Source organism: Leptidea sinapis, chromosome 8, assembly GCF_905404315.1.
Source record: "Leptidea sinapis chromosome 8, ilLepSina1.1, whole genome shotgun sequence".
NCBI lineage: Eukaryota > Metazoa > Arthropoda > Insecta > Lepidoptera > Pieridae > Leptidea > Leptidea sinapis.
Genome location: NC_066272.1, coordinates 10,785,840 through 10,811,493, shown reverse-complemented (window position 1 = coordinate 10,811,493; position 25,654 = coordinate 10,785,840). Strand labels below are relative to the sequence as shown.

General features: G+C 40.2%; 2 protein-coding genes across 6 annotated transcripts in view; one reads left to right on the top strand and one right to left on the bottom strand.

Moving 5' to 3' along the window:
• Positions 1-25,522, top strand: part of LOC126965652 (AT-rich interactive domain-containing protein 1A-like) — a 32,206-nt gene extending 6,684 nt beyond the window's left edge. Inside the window, exons 3-10 of one of the 5 annotated variants that reach the window (XM_050809342.1) lie at positions 996-1,143; positions 5,190-5,350; positions 6,607-6,773; positions 12,117-12,257; positions 12,837-13,001; positions 15,791-16,016; positions 19,462-19,618; positions 20,772-25,522. In XM_050809342.1, the coding sequence (XP_050665299.1) occupies positions 996-1,143; positions 5,190-5,350; positions 6,607-6,773; positions 12,117-12,257; positions 12,837-13,001; positions 15,791-16,016; positions 19,462-19,618; positions 20,772-22,638 (3,032 nt within the window). In that variant the 3' untranslated portion in view covers positions 22,639-25,522. Of the gene's footprint in view, positions 1-995; positions 1,144-5,189; positions 5,351-6,606; positions 6,774-12,116; positions 12,258-12,836; positions 13,002-15,790; positions 16,017-16,045; positions 16,188-16,216; positions 16,359-16,387; positions 16,530-16,558; positions 16,701-19,461; positions 19,619-20,771 lie in introns of those variants that run through there. The other 4 variants (XM_050809346.1, XM_050809345.1, XM_050809344.1 and 1 more) reach the window with 4 other exon arrangements.
• Positions 1-25,654, bottom strand: part of LOC126965679 (rab-like protein 6) — a 339,766-nt gene that overhangs the window by 290,646 nt on the left and 23,466 nt on the right. The window lies entirely within an intron of this gene.

Genomic DNA, 25,654 nt, shown 5'->3' with positions numbered 1-25,654 from the left:
ATGGTTTTACCAGGAGCAGAGTCTCCGTAAACAGCTAACATCTCTTGCAAAATAGTTTGAGGCGTTTTTCCTTGTTTGGTGAGGAACTTTACGACGGCGCGATGTTCAATTTTCTCCATAGTGGCTAGTTTGTTCCCGATTTACTTGTTCACTCGTTTGTAACTCGAAAGCTAATGACCCAATTAGGCTAGAAATTGGCATATATAGTAATTATGAGTTACTCAAGTAGCGGCTACCTGGAGGAGCGACCTCACCCCCGCCAACCCCGCCATTCCGCGAACTTTTTGACCGCCCCTCGTACTATCGACAACCGGGCAATTTTGTGCGTAGTGTTTGTGGACCGCGTCCGAATCTGCGTGTGTGTCTACAAGGACTATAGTGTTAGCGCAGAAACCGGCTGCGTTTTGTCCAAATTGGCGACGTGCTTGCATAGATCCCCTCCGCTGAAATCATAGTCATGCTTAATGGCTGGGGTTGTCAAAGACAACGCATGTCGGTCTATGCATAATATTACATTAAAAGGCATAAAAGGCATTTATTTTCTCAAAATTGATTCTTTTAGAATTATTTTTGATGTCATTTCTAATATACTAGATACTACTAGCGCTTCGGAAACAAATGGCGCTCTGAGAGAGAAGAAGCGGCGCAAGAAACTCCCAGCATTATTTTTTTGCGCTCTTTTCAATAAAAATATACAATATTGTACAGTCATTTCTATCGCTATAAAATAATCACAATCTAGTCCCAGGCTTTCCGATCATTTAGATATTCAGCTGTGGAGTAATAGAATTTACGACAGAGCCATTTTTTTATAAAACATTTAAATTTATTTATAGATAATGCCTGAACAGTGGCTGGGACTTTAGTTGAATACCAAATTTCAAAAACCATCTGTCTGAAACATTAATGGGGGAAAATAGGTTTACCTTATTTTACAGACAAAAAAATTACTATAAATTCATTTAAAATTTTAATTTGTTTTTTCACTTTTTTAGAAAAAGCTCAAAAGACTGAAAGAAGTAGAGGTAGTGAAAGAGAAGTCGTAGGTCCTCAAAGCCCTTGGGCGTCGATGCCTGAAGAAATTCTCTTAAAAATTTTTCAAAATGTAGTTGCTGACCAGGGAGCGTTACCCGCTGTTGTAAGGTAAGCTCGTAATGAATCCTATTAATATTATAAATGTGAAAGTTTGTATGTCTGGATGTATGTTTGAACTTCTTTAACGCAAAAACTACTGAATGGATTCTGATGAAACTTTACAATAATATAGCTTACACACCAGAATAACACGTAGGCTATTATTTATAAAACTATCGCGTGAATTATACTTTATATGGCAAAACAACGTTTGCCGGGTCAGCTAGTGTCTCATAATGTGTTTAGTATTTCAGTTCAATTATTATATGAACCTGGACATATCACGACTGAATGATGTTCCATGGTGTAGCGTTCTCACACACTCATTACCTAAACACCACACTTTGTGATGGGTTTTTTAATTATTATTATTTATTTATAAACTAAGAATATAATATACATTTTGGTAAATCTTGTCCTCCAAAGCCGTCTAGATGGTTTGACTGGGCGATCGTACAGTCTCACTATATTATATAACTAGCTGATACCCCGCGACGTCGTTCGCGTACGTATTTTTAAACCTTGGGTAACAGTTTAGTAGGGATCCCTATTTGAATTTGAAGATTTGATATAGCCTATAACATTCGGGAATAATGTAGCTTCCCAGCAGTGAAAGAATTATTCAAATCGGTTCAGTAGTTGCGGAGCCTATTCAATGCAAACAAACAAACAATCAAATCTTTCCTCTTTATATTATTAGTTAGTATAGATAATTATAGGTACTAGTAATGTAACAATAAATTGCCGACCCATATAGCCGAATGGTTAGTGGCCCTGACTACTAAGCTAAAGGTCCCGGGTTCGACTCCCGGTAGGTGCAATCATTTATATGATGAATATAGATGTTTGTTTCCGAGTCATGGATGTTTATATGTATGTTTAAGTAGGTATATTGTATTAAATATATCGTTGCCTTGTTACCATAGTACAGGCTATGCCTAGTTTGGGGCAAGATAATTTATGTAAAAGTTTGTCAATATAATATTATTATTATTAATTAACATTATAGCAATACTTTTAATAGATTTGTTTAACATCTTTTTAAATTTAATTTTGTAAGCCTCGCGCAAGCAGTTGAGTTAATAGGGATGACATTTTTTAGTTCTGTCACCATAATAATTACTGACCGCCCGTGGATATTATAGCTGTGGCTTACCAGCGATAGGCTATGTTCCCGAGTACCATGATGTTTAGTTAATACTAACCCCCTTATTCATAATGGTCCGCTAACTTTAAACAGCCGCTAAGGAGTGTTTTTTCTCATTCTGACTTTACACCTTAATAAATAACAGTTTTATGTTTACAAATAGCTATTTGTATTTAAATTTGATATATTTCAGATATATCTATAATAATATATTCATTTTAAGAGATAAACTAAAACATAAATATCAATAGTTACAAACAATTGACGGTAGGTGGCGATTTGCGCCCATATATACTATATAAGGTATCAAATAGGTTTGGAAATATAACACTTTCCTTTTTAATGTCTCGAATGTGTACTCCGGAGTTCTCCCCTCCATAACTTGGGTGAAAACCCCCCTTGGCTTACTCTTTAGTACACGCTAACATTTCTTTTGTGAAAAAAAATATAATTATAGCGAATTTGTATTTACATAAGGCCCAACGACGAAATCCACACGACCTAATTCGATTTCTCGCCGTATTTTGTTATTAAAAAGTGCTATTTTACTTTGAAATTATAATTAAATTAAATTCTGTAAAAATAAGAATAAAGACAATGGAAGGTTGGCACGCAAAATTTAACGGAAAAAAGGACTTCAGTTTTTATTGGCTGCCGACATGATAGACAAGTTCGTAGAATTTTTGTTTTTTTTTTCGAGGTTTATTCCATTATTTGGTCAGTTGCTATTTTTGTAATACGTCTAGACTATATTTCCAAAATATTAGAATGATTATTATAATAGTATGATATATAGTTTTTGTCAATATAAATACGACTTTAAATAGCGTCCATTCAATTGATTAAGGACTTTGAATGGTCGTTTCCTTTGTTCATTTTTTATTATTTATATGTTGTGGAATATGTTGAAATATGTTTACTTTACATGAAAAACTGTCGTAAAATATATTGCAGTAGTTATTTTGTCCAAATATAGCCTAGTTACATTTTATATCATTCACAAGCGATCTCGCACTTCAAGGTCAATCAAGGTCAAGGGATTCTTCTTAGTCTTTCCGAATATCTCAAATTACTAAAAAAGTATTTATATTTTCGTATTAAAAAAAAAGAAAGAACACAAAGTTGATTATAAAACCATAAACACTAATAAATAAAACGAATTGTAATCATTGAAAATACTCGTTTATTCTAAAATATAACGGTTTTTCAACTTTGTGTTGTCTGTGTTCAATAATTTAAAACAGAATGTGAGTAATTGATGCATGATCTTATAGCTTGTTTCGATAGCTTTCAGATACATTCTCTGAAATTATCGTAACTATAAGCATTCTTTTGCTACACGTAAAATAATACGCGTAGATACATTTTCGCGCCCGTAAATTTCGCGCTCCAAATTCGCTCGGTAATCATCGGAGTTGAAGCAAGAGGGAATGAATCGCGAAGAGATAAAATGCACACTACTTCCGCGACTTAGTACCTTCGAATTCGCACAATGTGACTTCACTATAATACCCAGGGCCGGATTTAAACTTAATGCCGCCCATGGGCACCGGGAAAAATCCGCCCTAATACTGGAATTTTACTTAAACTTATAGTTTATATTATATTTTATTGTTCAAAACTAAAATAAATAATTTATTGCAGAAACTTTATTATATGTTATATATGCTAAAAACATGTATAAATATTTGTTTTTTTTCTAACAATTATAAATTTGCCACTGAGGGTGACTCATAATTATATAACATCAATTTTTTCACAGGCAAACACGCCTGACTTTTTGAATTGCAAATTGGTCGATTAAATCTTCGCAATCTAAACGTTGAAGTACGTGGGATTGGATGCATAGAACGGCTAAGCAATATTGAGCAATCTTGATAAGACTAAAAAAAAAATATTCAGTTTCAAAATTTTGCCGCCCTAAAAAAATTGCCGCCCTGGGCACTTGCCCCAAATGCCCCTAGTGGAAATCCACCGCTGATAAACCTAAGGGACTGTTGAGTTATTATGAGATATTGATTTGATAACACTTACGCAGATGTAACTTAACTGTTTAGCTTAATAAGATTCATTCTATCAGTTGGTGCAGGTCTTCATGTAAGCATACCAGTAAACAATTTGTTATGTTTTGAACTGACAACCCTCACTTCTGGAATTAATGTCACAAATAAAATTTGAAAACAAAATGTGTGTGCGAGCACTCTTACCAACTGCGCCAACCGTTCGAGTGATGTATCGTTGATGAAATCTTGTATGTTTTGTTCAACTCTCAGGTTGTGGCTTTGTCTACAGAATCTACTTTACAGTTGATAACTTGCTCAACCCCAATATTTGCATATTAGGAAATTGACTTGAGATGTCGCTCTTGTAAATCTAAACAATTTGTTATGTTGTAAAGTGATAACCCTCACTTCTGGGATTAATTAAATGTAATTAATTAAATTAAAATTTTATTAATGAATAAAATTTGAAAGATGATAGATCAGTTAAATTTTACTTTTATTTTTAATTTAATTTAACAGAAACCGTGATAATAATAATGTCAACACCAGGAACAAACAAACTTGTTATTCCTACTACTTGGTTAAAATTAGTTGGGTCTGTTGTTAAGGTAATTTGTATGCTTTTCAAAGTCAAATTCAAATAAACTTTATTCAAATGGGCTTAAATTAGGCGCTTTTGAATAGTCATATTTTTTTTTTATTTAATAATTTAAATCGTCGAATCTACCAAATAATGCTTATATTTTAAAACAGGATCCCAGAAAATACATGTGTTGCGAAATACAAGTTTGTGGAGTAAGGTTACCATAACATATTTTTTTATAATTTTGATAAATAAAATTATAAAAAAAAAATCTTAAATATTCTGTCCTTCTTCAATTAATGTATTTTTCATATTTTTACAGATTAAGTAAAGTTTGTAAATTATGGCACAGCGTAAGTTGCAAACCAGAGCTATGGAAACACGTCGATTTAGCACAACATACTTTAGAAAAATTTAAAACAGATTATAAACTTGTCTGGCTTCTTGAGAATCGGTTATCAAGATGCCAAAGCTTAAATCTTGGTGAGTAGTTTGTTTAAGTATGACTCCTATTAGAGGTGAAGTACAAATTTTTTAACGTTTACTTACTCAAGTTCCTGTAGCTGACCCAAACGCTCCAAACGAAACCCATTGGGAGGCCTTTGCACAGGATGCCGGCTAGATTATGGGTAACATAACGGCGCCTATTTCTGCCATGAAGCAGTAATGTGGACACATTACTGTGTTTCGGTCTGAAGGGCGCCGTAGCTAGTGAAATTACTGGGCAAATGAGACTTAACATCTTATGTCTCAAGGTGACGAGCGCAATTGTAGTGCCGCTCTGAGTTTTTAGGTTATTCAAGAATCATCAGCAGCGCTGCATTGCAATGTGCAAGCCATATTAATTACCATCACCAAAACGTCCTGCTCGTCTCGTTTCTTATTATCATAAAAAAAACGCCATCTACAGTCCATCTTGATCCTAAATATCTATCTTGATTTCACTCCAGGTCTGTTACTGAGTTTGAGAAAGTATAGCACACCAAAATGATTAATCTATAGGTTGTATACTCCGCCTCCTGCCTTGACTTTCTTCTCAGCATGAAGCAGAGTGGACTAACCGCTCTACTGTAACTGCAGTAAACTATATTTTTCTACACATTGTCATTCACAGTATTCAGATTCTATGCAGTGCTATGGTAATATTCCACTGTCCTGTTAAGCATGAGAACAAACTGATCAGAGACATCATATTGTAGACTACTGCGATTTTTACAATTACAGTATTATTTTGGTCTTCAAAATGCAGGTTATGAGTAATCACTTTAATTTTCAAAATTCATGTTCGTGCAAAGGGATTTAAAGAGTGTAATTAACTCTTATGAAAGTAACACTTATTTTTTTAAATGGACACTTCTCATTCCACATTCTCTTCCAACACCAGAGGAAACTCAGGAGCGTTGCTGGCCGTTAAGGAAGGTGTACGCGCATTTTTGAAGGTACCCATGTTGCATCGTCCCGGAAACACCGTATAAGGAAGCTCATTCCACAGCTTTGGAATACGTGGAAGAAAGCACCTTGAAAACCGCACTGTGGAGGACCGCCACACATCCAGATGGTGGGGATGATATCCTAATTTGTGGCGTGTCTTGCGAAGGTGGAATTCGGCGGCAGGAATCAGGTGAAACAGCTCTTCAGAACACTCCCCGTGATAAATGCGGTAGAAGCCACAATGAATAACAATTAAAAAACACTTAATAAGTAATGTAATGTTTCTTAATTTTTAAATAACTTTTCAGCTCACTGGGATGTAAATAATATTAACTGGGTGCTGACCTGTCTCATGGACTACTGCCAGGACATAGAAGAGTTGAATGTGGCCGGATGGAGCAGAATTACTCCGGAACAGTTGTATGATCTGATGAAAGGACTGCCCAAGCTGCAAAGGATCGATCTCTCATCTCTGGTATGCCATTAATGAATACTATCTTATCTTAATAAATATAAATCCAGTGTCCTGATGTTTGTTCCCAGTGAACTCCTAAACTAATCAACGGTTTTTGATGGGGATTGTTTCATGGAGTGCAGTTTAGTCCAACTTGAAGGATAGGATCGTTTTTATTTCCATTTGGAACGCATAATTATTTTTATTTTCAATATTTTTTTGTATTGACATATTTTCTATTGAATTTGAATTTGTGAATTTGAAGACGCACGGTGTGACAGTTCTGTTGTGAAACAATTTAATTATAACAACATAGAGCATATTTTACGAAATAATTCTTGATGTTATGAAATATTACTGTTAAATTCATAAAAAAACGGATTTCATTTATTATGCACAGAACAACGTCTGTCGAGTCAGCTACTTTATTAAATGAATAATACTAACTAGAGGTTTTCGGTATATTAGATAGCTGATAAAATAGCCTTTTATACTTTTTTATTAATACGGTCTTAGTCACGTTTGATCGGTGTCGCTACCGACTAGTGTCGGACCATTCGGAGGTCCTTCATCAGGGTGAGTGTGGTGGGTTCGCGATCACGTCCCACCTCTTACTGCGCACTTGGGCTCGTAGTGCGCGGATTGACACGGCAGGTAGCGCGGGGGGCGCCGGTGGTGATGACGAGCACGGTATCACTGACACTGTGTCACTACTGGTGTCCACGGGTGTACAGAATGTACTCACAATAACGATAAAACGTGAGTAAAGTCGTATTAATAAATAAATTAATTATGACTCGCGAAAGTTTTAATAATTTAACCTATTATATTTTATACAGACTAATATTTATTACAAATGGCAAACTTTATTTAATACAGGGTGGCGCAATAGAACGTGCATATTGCATGATCTTTTTTCGCGGGGTAGAAAGTGCGCGGGCGGGGGGAGTCTGCATCGTTGGGTAGGCGGGCTCATGGAGTTGTAGTCACTATGAGTCACTTCGACGGGAAGCGTCGCGCATTTTGCGTGCGCGGATTTAACGAGAACTCTCGTTCATACATCGTTACTAGGCGTTTATATTGTTCTGAATATGGACTACGGCAAATTAGTGAAGCTCCGAGTGCTAATTTAATTTAAATATGGGTACAGCGTTTTGAAGAGACTGGTTCAACGTTTAAACCACAAGCAAAAGGTCGTTCAAGAACATCTAGGACCGACGACAATATTGAGAGAGTTATGCAGTCTGTACGAGGAGATCCACAAATGTCTACTCGCAAGAGATCGTCTGTCTTACACTTATCGAGAGAAAGTTTGCAACGAATTTTAAACTTGGATCTTAAACTGCATCCTTACAAGCTGCAGTTAACACAAGAATTGAAAGATCTGACATCGGAGCAAGGCTCGCATTTGCTAATGAAACGCTTAATCGATTTTCCAATTTTGACAATATCCTTTTCTCAGATGAGGCCCACTTCCATATCAATGGGTTCTTAAACCGTCAAAATTGTCTTACTGGAACAGTGAGAATCCCAAACTCAAGCACCAGAAACCACTGCATAGCCGTAAAGTGACAGTATGGGCAACAATCTCTGGTAGAGGAATAATTGGACCGTTTTTCTTTGAAAATGCGCGGGGGCAAAACGTCACTGTTAATACCGAACGCTATGTTGCGATGTTGGAAGGTTTTTTGGCTCCAGAGCTTGAAAATTCAAGAATAGTGAATTCTAGGACTTGGTTTCAACAAGACGGAGCTACCTGTCACACATCAAATGACTCCATGGCGGTTGTGAAACAGATGTTCCCTGGCAGACTGATTTCGAAAAGAGGTGATATCCCATGGCCCCCACGTAGTCCAGACGTGACGCCTCCTGTTGTGGGGATACCTCAAGAACAAAGTCTACAGCAATAATCCGAAAAACATCGATCAGCTGAAGGAGAATATCCGTGGTGTAATGGCAGCAATTACACCAGCATTACTGAAGAAAGTTTTCAATAACTTCCGTTTGCGATTAGAGGAGTGTCGTCGTAGAGAGGGTCATCATTAAGACGATGTTATTTTTAAAAAATAAACTCCAGTTATTTCTTAATAATACCTCAGTTTTATTTTAACTATACCTTTTGTATTTATTTTTAATATTTTAAATATGCACGTTCTATTGCGCCACCCTGTATTTATGTCGAGCATCGATGTTTTGCAGAGCACTTTTGTCACCTGCCTAACTATGTTCTAAGGGGACTATATATTTAAATAAAATTCCATGTGTAATCGGAAATAAAATCGGCAAATGTACATATTTGGTTCGGCTATGCGACGCGTTAAAATATTTTTTCTTTGAATATATTCATCTGGTTGTAACCCGCTTGCGTCTCGCTTCACTTCGTATGACGTATGTTATGTAGATTATCGTGCGTTTGTGAGTGATTTTGAATTTATCTTTGTAAGAGTTTAGTGTGAATGAAAATAAATAACATGTAAACTGTTTTTTTTTATATATTGCATAAATAAAGTCAATAAATAAATAATAGATACATTTAATCATAAATCATAATTTCAGTGTGATAGTCCTAAGCCCTTAAAAACTACGAAGGAAAGTCCATTTCTTATTAATTACCAATTAAAACGCTTATACATCAACGGAATAGGTAATATTTAACAGCACACGATACATCTATATTCTGCATCATATCCATAAGCAACGATGCTTAAAACGCGTCGCCCTACGAAGGGAACTTACATATTATAGCGGAAATTATAATAACGCGATTTCAATATAGAGCCCTTGCGAACTCTTCTAATACTAACTGTGCCCTTTATCACTTCAGCTGTACTTAGATCTATATGGGCATGTTAAAATAAGATAAACTCGTGCTCAATTGCCTAAAAAAAGTTGAATTTCCTGGAACGTGGCGATCCTGCTGGGAATGGAGTGAACGAAAAAGACCTTAGGCTAATTTTAATGTACGATATTGCATATTATATTGTAGCGGAATTTAAAAAAAGGGCCGCTGAGTTTCTTACGCCCGTTCTTCTCATGTTTGAGGCATATTATTTCGAATGGGCGGTGGTTTTTGACGTTCAATAAGTGATTTAAAATCCTATTTGTTTTTTTTTTAATTTGGACTAAGAACCAAACTTTTAAAACAAAATTTTATGAACGATGCGGGACACGAACCCACGACGCGTTCCGTGCCAGTGCTCTCCTACTGAGCTAACCGTTCGTGTGACGTATCGTCATAAAATCTTCTATGCTTTGTTCAACAATGAAGCCACAACCTGAGAGTTATCCCTAGAAGTGAGGGTTATTAATTAAAAAATAACATAAAAAAACATTCTCTTATATCTACACCTGCAATGGAAACAATTTGTCCTTTCCTGTTTTGTGTGGTTACTCCGTAACATGAGCTCACGAAAACCGTATACGTTCAACCTATAATAGAAAATTATTCGGAATGAGATAAAATCGTTAATGATAAAACGATAGTCGTGGAGATCTATTTGGGAGCCTCGTGTTCAGCAGTGGACGTCTTTCGGCTGTTAAGTAAGAGATAAGTTCGAAATATATAAACACTTTCTAAGTGTGAAAGAGTCATTTAGTCCAACGCAATGGTATCACCTACAGTCGAAAACTAATCCAGTATGCTTCGAGAGAAATGGCAGCCGAATCACAAGCATGAGGTTGTCTGGTTTAATGGTGCCGAATTTATAATCTACATAACTATGGATGTTGGAGGCGTCCAACTTACCATTGATATGCAGAAGAAGCAGTGGAGGGGATAGCACAGAGCCTTGTTCTACTCCAGCGTTCTCGGGTTCAAGTAATAACCTTCGTCTTCGTATGCTGCGCTCAGAAACTCACGAAACGGCCAAATGATGGAAGTTTTGATAGAAACGCCTTGTGCCCTACATGATAAAAGGATATATATTTTACTGCCAGGCCTTCTCCCTTAGTTTCGCGGTCTACTGTGCTGAAACCTGTCTAAAACTCTGTTTTTTGTGTGTCTTGACCATATTCTATATACCATGTAGGCAATTTGGCAGTGCCTAGCCAGTGCCTCTTTAATAACTTAAATAAATATAGCTCTAGTCATCATCATCATCAGCCGAAAGAGGTCCACTGCTGGACAAAGGCCTCCCACAAATATTGCTATGACGATCGGTCCTGCGCTGCCCTCATCCAACCTATCCCGGCGATCTTGACAAGATCATATGTCCATCTTGTGGGGAGCCTACGAATACTACGTCTTCCGGTATATGCTACCGTGCACTAGTGCTAAAGTTGATTTAGTTTAATTTGGTTCCGTTATTCGATAACCAAACTTCCTTTGAATACCCACTCATTAAATTTTTCTTTACGCGAGCAGCGCACGGGGATGGGTCTTTTTCTTCTGACTTGCTTGAGAGCCTATGCTAGACTTGATAGTCTTTACTATTCCTCGCCAGTTTGAGTATGGAATCTAAGAAGAATTTATGAAACCCGACTGGTGGTTTCAGAGATAAGCGTTTTCAAACAAGAGCACACAAAAATCTTATAATATTAAATGCAGATTATAGTCATATTATATTTTATAAACACGTAGTGTGAGTTCTCTCTGCATTTTCTTCCGTATTTATTACGGGGAGTGGTCAGAGGAGCTGTTCGAGTGATTCCAGCCGCCGAATTCCACCACCGGATATTACGTGCAAAGTATTACCCGCATCCATAACCGAGTGGTTTGCAAGAAATTTCTTGCCTCGCACAGCCACTTTGCCCGAACAGATTTAGGGACCCTCAAGAAAAAAGCATACTTCCGCCTTAAAGGCCGGCAACGCATTTGACACCTGTAGTTACGGATATCCATAAGCGGGGATGCTTCATCCCTCCCCATCCCGTGAGTCTCTTGCCCGTTTGCCCCCTCTTATATAAAAAAATATTGGGGGATGCCTTTGTCCAGCAGTGGACGTCTTCCGGCTGATGATGATTATGATCAAATATAGATTACTTGATCGAGTTTTCTGCATGTAATCATTATGATAATATCATCGAATACAATATAATCCAGCTCCTTGACAACACTGATATAGTAAGAAGACTAAAACGAAAAAAACCATTTGAGTTAATGTAGTGCTAGTGAATTCGTGTAAAACCATATAAAAATAGTGGTATTATAAAAGACACATCAACAAAGTTACTTCCCCTTAATAGAGACATTAAGAAATATGTTAATGGACACATTCTTACTTCAGCTTAGTTTAAGTTGAAGTAGAATTACTTATTAGCCTAAGTTAAGGCTAGATTGTAATACAAGTGAGGCAAAACGCTATAATTACTATATTATTATGTTCCATAGAAAAATGATAATATAATATGTATATGTTTTTACAGTCTGAAACGGGTGGATCATGTACTTGCCTGTCAGCGGCTTCAGTAATTCGACTCATGGAGAATTTCGGACACCGGATAACTCACCTCATACTGGCAAACAATAAGTTCTCAGCGCTGCCGCAAATACTGTCATCAGTGGCGGTATGTTCACACTTGTTTTAAACCAACGTCTATTGAGCAAAAGGTAAATGCAAGTTGTTCCGCACAACCCGGCTTCCCTACATCTCAATAGACAGACTGATACACAAAATTTTAAACTTATGTGTAAATACTAAAGTTGTTTAAGGGTATTTGCGAGGGAATACCCCTCTAAAGTCTATGTATGTAATGTATCTGACATTGTGGGAGAAGGTGTGATGGTTACAAAACCTCGTTGCGATCATATCGGCTGTTGTACCATAAGGGGCAGATAATTGGCAGGTGTCAATCCAGGCTCGCATGTCACGGCTACTAGCACACTGGGGCAAGCTCAATACTACCCTGTTGATTGGCGGAAAAGGAAATTAAGGTAAAGTGGAGGAACTACTAGTGATTGGGACATGGGGATTGTGTTTTATTATGTGTTACAGAAATTCGAAAAGTGTCTTTTGGCTTTTGATTGGCTGTAGGTAACCCTGGCTATGAAAATGGAGAACTATACCCCCAACTTCAGAGATTGGTGTCATTGGTGTATTTTAAAGTGCTTTAAATAAATAAATAAATACAAATTGGTGTTTCCAGAGTCACTGTCCCAACATTGAGGTGCTGGATATATCGGGTGCGCAGGCCACCTCACATCCCGCTAATGTGCCGCTCGAAGCCCTTCAGAAAGGTTGTCCCAAGATGAGAGTGTTTAGAGCGGCCAATGCGCAGTTAGTACTAGCTCCGGCAACAACTTCACAACAGGTATTGTAATTTATAATTCACAATAAAACAGCACGCGTTGTTCTAATGTCTCATTAAAGGAAATATTTAGAAGCAGTTAAGTGTTACGCCGATGCTGTAGTAAAGATGGGCAAACAATACAACCTTACATCATAATAGACCTCTTTTTTTATGGAATAGGAGGAAAAACGAGCGTACCGGTCACTTAGTGTTAAGTGATCACCGCAGCCCACATTCTCTTGCAAAACCAGAGGAATCACAAGAGCGTTGCCGGCCTTTAAGGAAGGTGTACGCGCTTTTTTTGAAGGTACCCATGTCGTATCGTCCCGGAAACACCGCACAAGGAAGCTCATTCCACAGCTTTGTAGTACGTGGAAGAAAGCTCCTTGAAAACCGCTCTGTGGAGGACCGCCACACATCCAGATGGTGGGGATGATATCCTAACTTGTGGCGTGTCGTGCGAAGGTGGAATTCGGCGGCAGGAATCAGGTTAAACAGCTCTTCTGAACACTCCCCGTGATAAATGCGGTAGAAGACACACAATGAAGCGACGTCTCTACGCAACGGCAAGTGATCCAGCCGTTCACAGAGAACTGGGTCCCCGACAATTCGAGCTGCTCTGCGTTGCACGCGGTCAAATGGATCGATCTGATACTGGGGTGCACCAGACCAGAGATGACAGCAATACTCCATGTGTGGCCGGACCTGCGCTTTGTAGAGCGCTAGAATGTGGGCCGGCTTGAAGTGTTGCCGTGCTCTATTGATGACGCCTAGCTTCTTCGAAGCCACATTGGCTTTGCCCTCCAGATGGCCATCGATCAATTGGCAATCGCTCGAGATTTCGAGACCCAGTATTCCGATACTAGGCGAGGCCTTAAGGGAATTGTTAACGAAGAGCGGTGATACGACAAATGGGGTTTTTTTTGTGGTAAACGCGCAAACTTGAGTCTTCTGGGGGTTAAATTGGACAAGGTTCAATTTACCCCATTCCGCGACCTTCTCGAGAGAGGAGTCGATAGAAGACACTAGTTTCTCCCGGCACTGGTCGACGTTTTCCCGAGAGAGACCTGCATGGCCCGTGTATACGGCATCACCAATGCTGTCGTCTGCATAGCAATGTATTTTGGAGGTGTCCAACATATCATTGATATGCAGAAGAAAAAGAGTGGGAGATAGCACACAGCCTTGGGGCACTCCAGCGTTCACGGGCTTAGGATTCGAGCAAAAATGATTTTGGAGAGCAGGGAGGTAATGGCAAAAGGCCTGTAGTTTGCCGGATCCAACCTGTCTCCTTTTTTTGGATCGGATGGACAAGGGCTGAATTCCATGAGTCAGGGACTACGCCTTTGGAATGAGAGTGCCGGAATAAACGCGTTAGCACCGGCGCCAACTCAGGGGCACACGTTCTAAGCACGATTGGAGAAGTGCCATCCGGCCCGCTCGACTTCCTGATGTCCGACGAAAACAGAGCTCGCGTAACAGTTTTCTGTCTGAACTGTACTTCAGGCATAGAGCTCTGACACCGCGGGGTGGTCGGCGGTCTTTTTCCGTTGTCGTCAAGAGTCGAGTTGGAGGCGAAAAGAGCGCACCGGAGATCGGCTTTCTCTTTTGCCGTATGGGCCAGGGTGTCATTCCTCATGTGCAACGGCGGCATGGACGGCTGGTTGAAGTTACCAAAAGCAGCTTTCGACAACGACCAGAACTTGCGTGTTCCGGTCGGGTAACTGGAAAGCTGCTCGCCGATTTTGACGACGTGCTTAGACTTCGCACGGGTGATTTGCCGCTTAAAAAATCTGGAGGCACGGTTATATTTCCTTTTAAGAACTTTGCAGTTCGGATCCTTTGTGCCCAGCGCCGCAACCCAAGTTCGATACGCCTATTTTTTGCAGTCAGATGCTGCTTTAACTGACGCATCGAACCAGGGCTGTGATCTGCCACCGATCCGTACTACAGTATTAAAGTATCCATGCCCTGCAGTATCACATCGGCTACTGCAACGGCGCAGGCACTAGGATCATCCGAAGGGAAACAAACCTTGCCCCAAGGGTAGGATGCAAAATAGGAACGCATCCTACCCCAATCTGCTGACTTGTAGTGCCAAACGCGGCGGGTCGCTGGTGGTATGCGACGTTGGCGTCGGATGGGCACTACACTCCTGACCAGGCAATGGTCGGACGTTCCGAGAGGGGTGTCGGCAGAGACCTGGTAACTATCGGGATGTGTAGTCAGCAGAAGGTCCAATAATGACGGCATGTGGCTATCCACATCCGGGAGCCGCGTTGGCGACTCAACCAATTGGAACAGACCATACGCTAATGCAAATTTATGCACAGATCGCCTTATACAACGTGGCAACAATTGTAGAAAGAACGTTGTTATAAAGGTGTTAAAATACTACCAATGGAAATATTATATAATACCATATCATCATCATCATCAGCTGGAAGACGTCTACTGCTGGACAAAGGCCTCAATCAAAGATTTCCACGACGATCGGTCCCGCGCTGCCCTCATCCAACGTATTCCCGCGGTCTTGACCAGATCGTCAGTCCATCTTGTGGGGAGTGCCTACCAACACTGGGTCTTCGGGTAAGTGTACTTCGGGTAGTAACTTTACTCCCCAACGGCCATCTGTCCGTCGAACTATGTGGCCCTGCCCACTGCCACTTCAGTTTCGCAATCATAATAATAATAATACAACATATGGATAATTATGGATTTAATAAAATTAATCGAATTCGAGGATTTATCACGTGGCTCCTCGCTCAGTCAGTACGCAGCTAATGAGTGACGACCTGTGATGTTGCCAGATGGAGGCGGGTGGATGGCGTGCCCTGGAGGAGCTGTCGATCGCGGGCGCAGCTGCAGCTGAGCGCACGGTGGTGGGCGAGTACCGCTTCGGGGAGGAGGCGCTGGGCCGCCTGGTGCGCGGCGCCGTGTCGCTGCGCCTGCTGGACCTGCGCGGGCTGCACCGCCTCACGGACTCGGGCCTGGTGCGCGTGCCCGCCTGGGACCTGCAGCATCTCTTCCTGGGAGGTACTCCACCTTGTATATTGAGCGAGTACCGCTTCGGGGAGGAGGCGCTGGGCCGCCTGGTGCGCGGCGCCGTGTCGCTGCGCCTGCTGGACCTGCGCGGGCTGCACCGCCTCACGGACTCGGGCCTGGTGCGCGTGCCCGCCTGGGACCTGCAGCATCTCTTCCTGGGAGGTACTCCACCTTGTATATTGAGCGAGTACCGCTTCGGGGAGGAGGCGCTGGGCCGCCTGGTGCGCGGCGCCGTGTCGCTGCGCCTGCTGGACCTGCGCGGGCTGCACCGCCTCACGGACTCGGGCCTGGTGCGCGTGCCCGCCTGGGACCTGCAGCATCTCTTCCTGGGAGGTACTCCACCTTGTATATTGAGCGAGTACCGCTTCGGGGAGGAGGCGCTGGGCCGCCTGGTGCGCGGCGCCGTGTCGCTGCGCCTGCTGGACCTGCGCGGGCTGCACCGCCTCACGGACTCGGGCCTGGTGCGCGTGCCCGCCTGGGACCTGCAGCATCTCTTCCTGGGAGGTACTCCACCTTGTATATTGAGCGAGTACCGCTTCGGGGAGGAGGCGCTGGGCCGCCTGGTGCGCGGCGCCGTGTCGCTGCGCCTGCTGGACCTGCGCGGGCTGCACCGCCTCACGGACTCGGGCCTGGTGCGCGTGCCCGCCTGGGACCTGCAGCATCTCTTCCTGGGAGGTACTCCACCTTGTATATTGAGCGAGTACCGCTTCGGGGAGGAGATGGCATTAAAACTTGAAGAAAAGCAACCGTTCCGATTAGTGAAAACTTCAAAGTCATTGGACTCGCTAAACTAAAGCTAGACTAAAGTACTGTAAAAATATATGTAGAGGCCTACACTACATATACTCTTATTATCAAAATCGGAGACATTAACATTTTTCACATGTGGATTACGCCGGAGGATGGATTATTTTTATATTAATATGACAGATAAACGTTGTAAAATTAAGATTGACATGACTGACAAGATTGAAATTCAGATTCAGAATGGACTGGCAGATTACATCTTCTTCTCCTCACAGTCGTTCCCTCATTGCTGAGGATCGTGACTCCGCTTAAGTTTGTCTGCAGCTTTCCTCCATCTGTTTCGGTCTATCGCATCGTGGAGTGCGATGCCAATGAGTTGGTTAGTCTGCTCGGATATTTGGTCAGACCAGCGTCGTAGGCTCCGGCCTCTTGGTCTCTTCCCTTCAATTTTCCCGGTGACCATCAGACGTTCTAGGTTATCCGCACCGCGTCGTGCAATGTGGCGAAAGTATCTCATGATCCGCTGCAGACATGTCGTGGATAGACGTGGATTTCTCCCTATTTTTAGATGCTTAAGGATCGAGGCTTTAGTGTGGTAAGCCGTCCGTGGTATCCTTAGCATGCGGCGCCAGCACCACATCTCAAACGCGTCAATCCGTTGTCTGTCAGCCGATTTCAGGGTCCAAGTTTTAGCTCCATAGAGCGCGATGGGAAAGACAATAGAGCAGACCAGGTGAATTTTCGTCCGATTGGTGATATTTCTGTCCTTCCACACCTTGCTTAGCTTTGTCATTGCTGTTTTGGCCATTCCAATTCACCGATCTCGCAGTTACCTCTGTTCGTGATCACTGAGCCAAGGTAGTTGAACTGATCCACGGTTACATACCTCTGTAGGAGATCAGTGCGCGGGATGGCTTTGAAGCGGTCGATGACCATGACCTTGGTTTTGGCCGTATTAATTGCCAGACCCATCCTGAGGCTGGCGGCCTCTAGCTTGTCCAGCAACTATTTCATTTCCACTTCGGATGATGCAAGTACGGTGGTGTCATCGGCATAGCGGAGGTTCGATATTTTGACTCCACCTATCTTTATGCCACCTTCCCAGTTTTCTAGCGTTTGTCGCATTATCTGTTCTCCGTATATGTTGAATAGGCACGCACGCGCACGATAGCAGATCACGCATCCCTGTCGAACACCTTTTTGGAACTTAAATGTGCTCAATGTGACATCCTCAATCGTAACTGTGCCATACCCTGACTCATCAGAGGCTGCGTATTGGCATAACAAGATGCGCTGGAACACCTGACATTGAGAGTACATGTCAAAAGCCTTCTGGTAGTCAAAGCACATGAAGTTCGGCGTGTTTTACTCGTAGCATTTTTCTACTATTAGTCGCAGATTCAGGATTTGCTCTCTCGTTCCTCTGCCCTTTACAAAACCTGCTTGTTCTTGCGGTATTTGCCAGTCGAGAAAGGATCGCAATCTCGCGTTGATTGCATGTTGTAGAATCTTACTAGTATGTGACACCAGGGCTATTGTTCTTGACACCTTGGCAGATGACATAAAATCAATGTTAAACTAGGAATTGAATATTTAAAGTGAACATTACACTTATTTTCACTGAATTCCATATATTATATTATCTATACGCACGCACAGAATTTTCAACCTACCGACCCCTAGAACCAATATTGGGTTTCGCGCGCCTCTTCACAGAATGTGTTCATCATTGGATTCTCACATTAATGTCGACCTGTTTTCGCACTCCTCTACCGCTTCATTTAAGACTAAGTTAAAACAACAATTACTGTCCTTACATTAAACCTTGTATCTTTATTCATTATTATATCCCTGTCTGTGTCTTTATTTATATGATACTGTGTATTCGCCTAAAAATTCTATTGTTTACTTATCCTATCGTTCTGTTGTCATGTATGTAAAATTGTATTCTTTTGTGTTCTCAGTGAAACTATTCTAGGATATATCCAATATTGTAATTTGTATATTTATTTAACTTTATTTGTACTATAGTGATGTATCTGTTTGTTTCCTTAATAAATAAATATATATACTCTATACATATGTACATGTAAACAAATTCTAGTGTATATTTGGAATGTAAGCATAACATCTTTTAATTGTATACTTATAAATATTAAATAGGACAAATAAGATTGCAATTTTTGAAGTTATACTTCTTTAGGAACGTTATGAAAAAATTATGACAGTGAAATTATAAGATGTCACTGTGACACAAAAGTAACAGGTTTAAGTTGGTTCCTAAAATTTTCTGACGTTGTTATTTTTTTTTTTGGATTCTTCATCCATTATTATAAGGACAGGCAAAGGTTTCAAGCCCATACAGTTGTATTCGTTATTTAATAATTAATTGTCGAAGCCATCTTTGCAAGATTTTTACAATATTGTTCTTTATGCAAACGTAGAATAGGAAAGGAAGAATAAATAATTTTAAGGATTTATGCTTTGTTACGCCAAAGAAGTATAACTTCTTGCGTGCATACATAAGTACACACACACTTTTAAATTGTTGTCCGTCTGTTCTGACTAAACTTTGGAACACCAGATTTTGATTAATTTACGTTATATGTAGAGTTACACTAGTTCGCAGATCACAGTATAGTACATTTTCTACTGATACCATTATCACCACAAGTGTTTGTTACTCCAGGATGTAACATAACACGGAACAGCAACGCGTGCCTGGAGCTGATATGTGAGAAGTGGTCCCACAGCCTCATCGAGCTGGACCTGTCGTGGGCTTCCCACAGCAATGTGTTGGACCCTGCCGTGTCTGCCTTAGCCGATGCTACCGAAAGTAAACTCAGGTGGGTTAGTCACTGTATCTGCAATGCAGTGCTTTGTCCGTAACATTTATAACGCATATATTTTTTTATGGAAAAGGAGAACAAACGAGCGTACGGGTCACCTGGTGTTAAGTGATCACCGCCGCACACGTTCTCGTATAGTATCGTCCAGTAAACACCGTACAAGGAAGCTCATTTCACAGTTTTGTAGTACGTTGAAGAAAGCTCGTTGAAAACCGCATCGTGGAGGACCGCCACACATCCAGATGGTGGGGATGATATCCTAACTTGTGGCGTGTCGTGCGAAGGTGGAATTCGGCGGCAGGAATATCTTGTTTTTACATCAATACGTAATTAAAAATTAATGTTTTGCATCACTACATATATTATAACTGAAATTATTTGTTAAAAGATGGATTTTTTAAATTTTGGTTTAAAAAATAGGCAGTGAGTTTTTTGCCATTTCTTCTCATTAAACCTCAATCCTTTTCGAAGTGGCGGTAGATGTAAAAAAGAAAAACAATTTGACATTCAAGTATCATTTCCTTGACCTGCATGAATAAAGTGATTTTGATTTGATTATATGTATCTCGTGGAGATGTTTGTTCCGATTAGTACACGCCGCAAACCTAAATATCACACTTATACATATATTTTACCGAGTGCACGCTTGTACAAGACACCCATGTCGTACGGCCCTCTATTAATGATGGCAGGAATTACCTTCAAAACTCAACAACGGTTGGTTGTTACAACAGAAAGCCGGCTGGTGGACCACAGCGCTTGCGAGCTCTGTTTGTGTTTCGATTTAAGACTGTTGTGGGCTCAGTATTAATTTTGAATCTTTGGTCGGCGAAGAAGAGACTGCCAAGCCACACCGTCACAGAGTGTAAATTTAATGTCTTTAAATTTTAAAATACATTATTTATATTTTTCTGATAACTATTATGTATACTTATTACCTAGCCTGTTATCCTATTCCGTCGACTACTGGGATACTGTCTGTGTGTTTTAGCAACAAATCATTCATGTTATTTGTTGTTTTTCGCTCGCTTGCGGTCACCTTCAAACTTTTAGTGACCTACCAAACAAAACCTCTGTCTGGAATATATAAATATTAAAATGTACATCTTTCATATGCATAAAAGTGAAATTTATAACTTTCAATTTTCAGAATTCTCAATCTCTTTGGTTCATCTGTGTCGCTGGAGCCTGTTAAGAAAGTGTTGTTAAAGTGTCACCAATTAGAATCTATAAACCTTAGCTTATGTCGAGCCTTACCGAGAGGTATGAAGCGTCTGTACACCGGCAAAGAGCTTGAGAATCTCAAAGTCAGCCTTGACCCAAACAGAGCTAAAAGTGACGACGATAGCGATGACGATAGTGATAAAAAGACTAAGAAAGGAAACTCCGGAACAGTGAAATCCGAAAATGTGAAACAATCGCCTCAGGATAAACCAGAAAGTTCTACTTCGAACTTAGACATTAAATCTCCAGATAAGTCTTCCCCTAGTGTGTTTCAAGAGCCGCGTAGTGTTTCTGAGGTATCAGTTGATAAACATTCATCTCTTGAAACACAAATCAAATCGCCTGTCACTAAGGTAGCGGAATCAAAGGACTCTAACGATATTATTACATCCGCGAACGAAGCGAAACGTGCTTCGAGATCAACAAGCCCGAAACTAGCGAGCCCCCTTGCACAGTCCAAACCAGACTCTTCATCAACACCTAGATCAGAACCGGCTAAAGCAGATCTGGGAAGTCCACATTTTAGTCCCGTCCAAAAGCCTGATAGTCAAGTACCTAACAGTCCCGATGTTCAGTCGGAACAAGTGAAAAGCAATAGTTCATGGAATTTATTTAAGAGAACACCCACATACAAGTCTGAAGCGAGTCCCATCAATAGGTTAGAAAGTCACAGTAAAATAAAACATGCTAAAGTAATTGAACAATGTAGTCCCACCACGTCACTAGAAAATAAGCCGAGCCCGGAAACCTTAGGACTGAAACCTGACATTAAGAATCCCAATAGCTGGAACTACGGCAACTATAGCCCGATGCCAAGACAAGATAATCAGTTTTCGTCCCAGCGAAGTCCTTATTCCGCTCAACCTAGTCCAGCACAGCCCAGTCCGTATTCTCAGACTCAACCCAGCCCCTACTCCACCCAGCCGAGCCCCTACTCTTCTCAGCCTAGTCCATATTCAGCTCAACCCAGTCCGGACACAAGTCAAATCATCAAACCTGATTTACCGAAATCAGGGGCCTGGAATACAGGCAACTACAGTCCACTTCCCAAACACCACGCCCCCTTTTCGCCCCATCCTTCTACCCACACCAGCCCCGATCCCGGCTTGGCTGTGAAAGGGGATAATCTGAGAAGTAGCTCAACTAAGACGCCGGGTCAATACAGCCCGATGTCGAGACACCATCAGAGTCCGTACTCACCTCGACCGAGTGTGGACAACAGCTACAGTAACAAGAAGAGTCCGGGAGTGGGCAAGCGCAGTCCGCTCGTGCGACCCGACTGTCACCTGCCGAGCCCGGACGGCGGCCACGGGACGCGACACTCGGCCGGCCGGACTCAAGACATGTACAACAGGTCTATTTCAAAAGCGCCCGAAGTCATTCAGAACGTCCCTCCGCCCGACCTTCCGACCTCCTGGGGCTTGGACAGATACAACCAACTGAACACACCCACTACCGGCATCGAATCACTCGTGTGGGGAAGCGAGCATTTTGGCGCCGACCCCATGACGCCGCACATCGACAACATTCCCTCGATGTTGAACACGGCGCCGCCGACGCGATCGCAGCCGTGGAACGACGTGTCGCACTTCGACACGGGCGGTCGCCGCCCCAATGACGTCAGCGACCCGTGGACGCTGGGCCAGTTCCGGATCGAGCCGCCCCACCAGATGCACAACACGTTCGTGGAGCAGAACATTAGTTTCGAATCGTTGAGCTCGCACGTGTCGCACCAGCAGGTGTTGCCAAGTTTTTTAGACGACGGCTTCACTGAGACGTCGCGCGGCGACTGACGCACGGCGCGTACGCGGCCGGTGACTCGCTAGTTGTAACATTGAACAATTACTGTTAGAGATTGTAAATAAGATTATCTAAATAAAAGTTAGCGTAATAAAGCTAGAAATGCATTGAAATTATTTTGCTGCCGATTCATAGTTTATGATAATATTCGCGAATTAATTATTTATTGTAATTTAGTAGATGAGATCATGTCAATAAGTTAAGAGTTGTTATATTATATTATTATAATGTTTTATTTCTGCTTTTAAAAAGTCGCAACGAAACGGAATATTAAATTTAAAGTAAAAACTGTCATAATAATTCACCAGATCCCGGATAATTGTCTGAAGAATTCGCAGTCTCCATAGTACCCCTGCGCTAGAAACTAATAAATATATAATATATATATTTTACTAATATTCACTGTAATATGTCATGATTTAGATTGTCCAGTAACAATACAACGTTGTTTGTGTAATTCGCCAACAACTGCGACTTTTTAAAGGTGAAAATTGATTTTGTTGACTTCTCACAATCAGAGTTATTAAGTTTTTGACAACCCATGCGTCGCAAGGATTCATTACATGAATACCGCTAGAACGGGGAAGCTAGAAACCAAGGGTGGATTAAAACTAAACCAACTAAAATCAGGATGATGGTTAGTAAGAATGTATTGAGTTAAATATAAGATCCAAATTATGATACTCTATGGATAAAATTATAAGATACGAGATGATTTCGTTAATATTATCTATCCACCCTGTACCACCATTGACACCCCGTTGTTCGGTACATCTAACACGAAGCAATAATTATTGAAATAATCCTTGCGATCCGTCCGTTGTCTACATTTAAGAAACAAACCAAACTGTTGAAACAATATTGTGCGTTATTAGTGACGATCAGCAAAGTAAGTTTACATTCCTTAACAGAACATAGATAAATAAATTGTCTTTCACTTTGAATTATTACTTCGTTCTTGGCTTTTGATAATTGACACAAAAAGATATTGTTAAACTGGTGTTTTATTGATCCAAAACATTTAGGTCGCGTTGAACATGTTTGATATGTAATTTAAAAACACAGTATATATGTATATATATTAACACAAACACTCAGCAATAATTATATAATTAAAGTAAGCCAATAATATACTTTCTTCGCTTTTTTATCACCATGAATGATTAAAATAATTCTAAATATAATGGGATGATTGTATTTCCGTCTGGAGCTTTAAGGGGCGCGTGTTATTGTTCCACAGAAGATTTGACAAAGCCATTAAATTAAGCATCATCATATTTTAATTTTTTTTGAATATCCCAAAATATCCATAAAATTATTACACCCCATTTATTTTGCGCACAACGACACTCGTAGTATGGTGAACAGATAATTGGCGCGGGCCGGGTTTGTGCGAGTCGTACAGGCCGCATATTTTCTGTCTTTTGCGCAAAAAGTAGAAGTAACATTACTTTTTGTTATTATATTTTTTTTTTGTAAAATAACTACACCACAGACTGTTCTACTTCGATTATTTGTTGTATACATCATGAAAATAAATCTTTCAAGCATATTAAATGAAATACTTTAAAAAATTACCAAGAATACAATCACAATATCATTGCATGTACCAAACTTCTAACTCTTACGTAAAGACAATGCATTTAATTTTTTTTTTAACATTGTGAAGTTAATATTGGACACAAGTACTTTGACCCAATACAGATGTATATATTGTTCGAACCATAGTGTATGTATAAATAAAAATATAAAAACGTTCATCACATCTTTATTTTATGATGATGTGCCACTAATCGCTTTTACAAATTGCATGTTGAATGATTGATATGTTTTAAATGCATTAGTGAAAAAAAATATGAACTTTCATCACAATTATTTTTTTAAGTAATAGTGGCTCATGCTGATGTCCGATCAATTATCATTTGGGATATCCACTTTGATCAAGTGTCACGGGCGTGTTTGAACTTTGTTGTTACATGATTTGTTCTAATTATAGTTGTGTGCAATCGATGAGGGGTTTTATGATAAGAATATGAAATAAGATCGTTGTGGACGCCATCTTGACTTTTTGTCATCGTTAGACATCATCCCACTTCTGCTGTCAAGTTGTCTAATGTCACTTCGCTTTTGTTTCGTTTTCGTTTGTGAGAGACATGTGTCAGTTCATTTCTTGGAGAGACAACAGAGGTGCTATTAAGATCGTGACCTAGACCTTAATTGTAATTAAGTGACGCTAAATGACCTATCACCCTGTAATTGAATTGGTACTGTCATTGATAGTGAATGTAAATGTAAAACTTAATTTAAGTTTTCTAGAATTTTATATCTTTTTACATAATATGTATTTGATATTTTATTATATTTCTATTGATTTGTCAGCCAAATAATCATGTTTTATACATTATAGTTAAGTGTAAATGTAAGTGGGAGAACGTGAAATCAATTATATGAACGCAGAAAAGCCAAGTACAAAGTGCTTTGTATAATTTTTATAGTAAGTACGTAATTATATCATTTTTAAAAACCCACAATTTCACCAAATATTGTTTTCAATATGAACATCTTTAAAGCCTTAAAATGCCTAATGTTTACAGATGAAAATATTATATAGTTTTATTAACTTATTATGAAATGAAAATATTATTATCTGCTATACATAGAATGTATAAAATATTGATAGAATAATGATAGGTTAACTAAATGATCCTTAATGAATGTTGTACTATAATAGTTTGTATAAAAGTTGACTAATACATATAAGTTCTGTTATGTAGAGACTTTTTGTTTGTAATATTGTTAAAACTACCGTGCGGACTTCTCACGACTCGAGTGGCCCAATTTTTATAATCTAACCAATAAAATATCGATGTGGTTGTATTTGTTGTTGGCAATTTTATTTACTCCTTCAGCGTCGTTTTACTTCGAAATGTACTGCCTCCGACTAAAACATAAAAACGTCAAATCATTACTGTAGACGAGGAACAAGAAAGGCCCTAAGACTGAACCCTG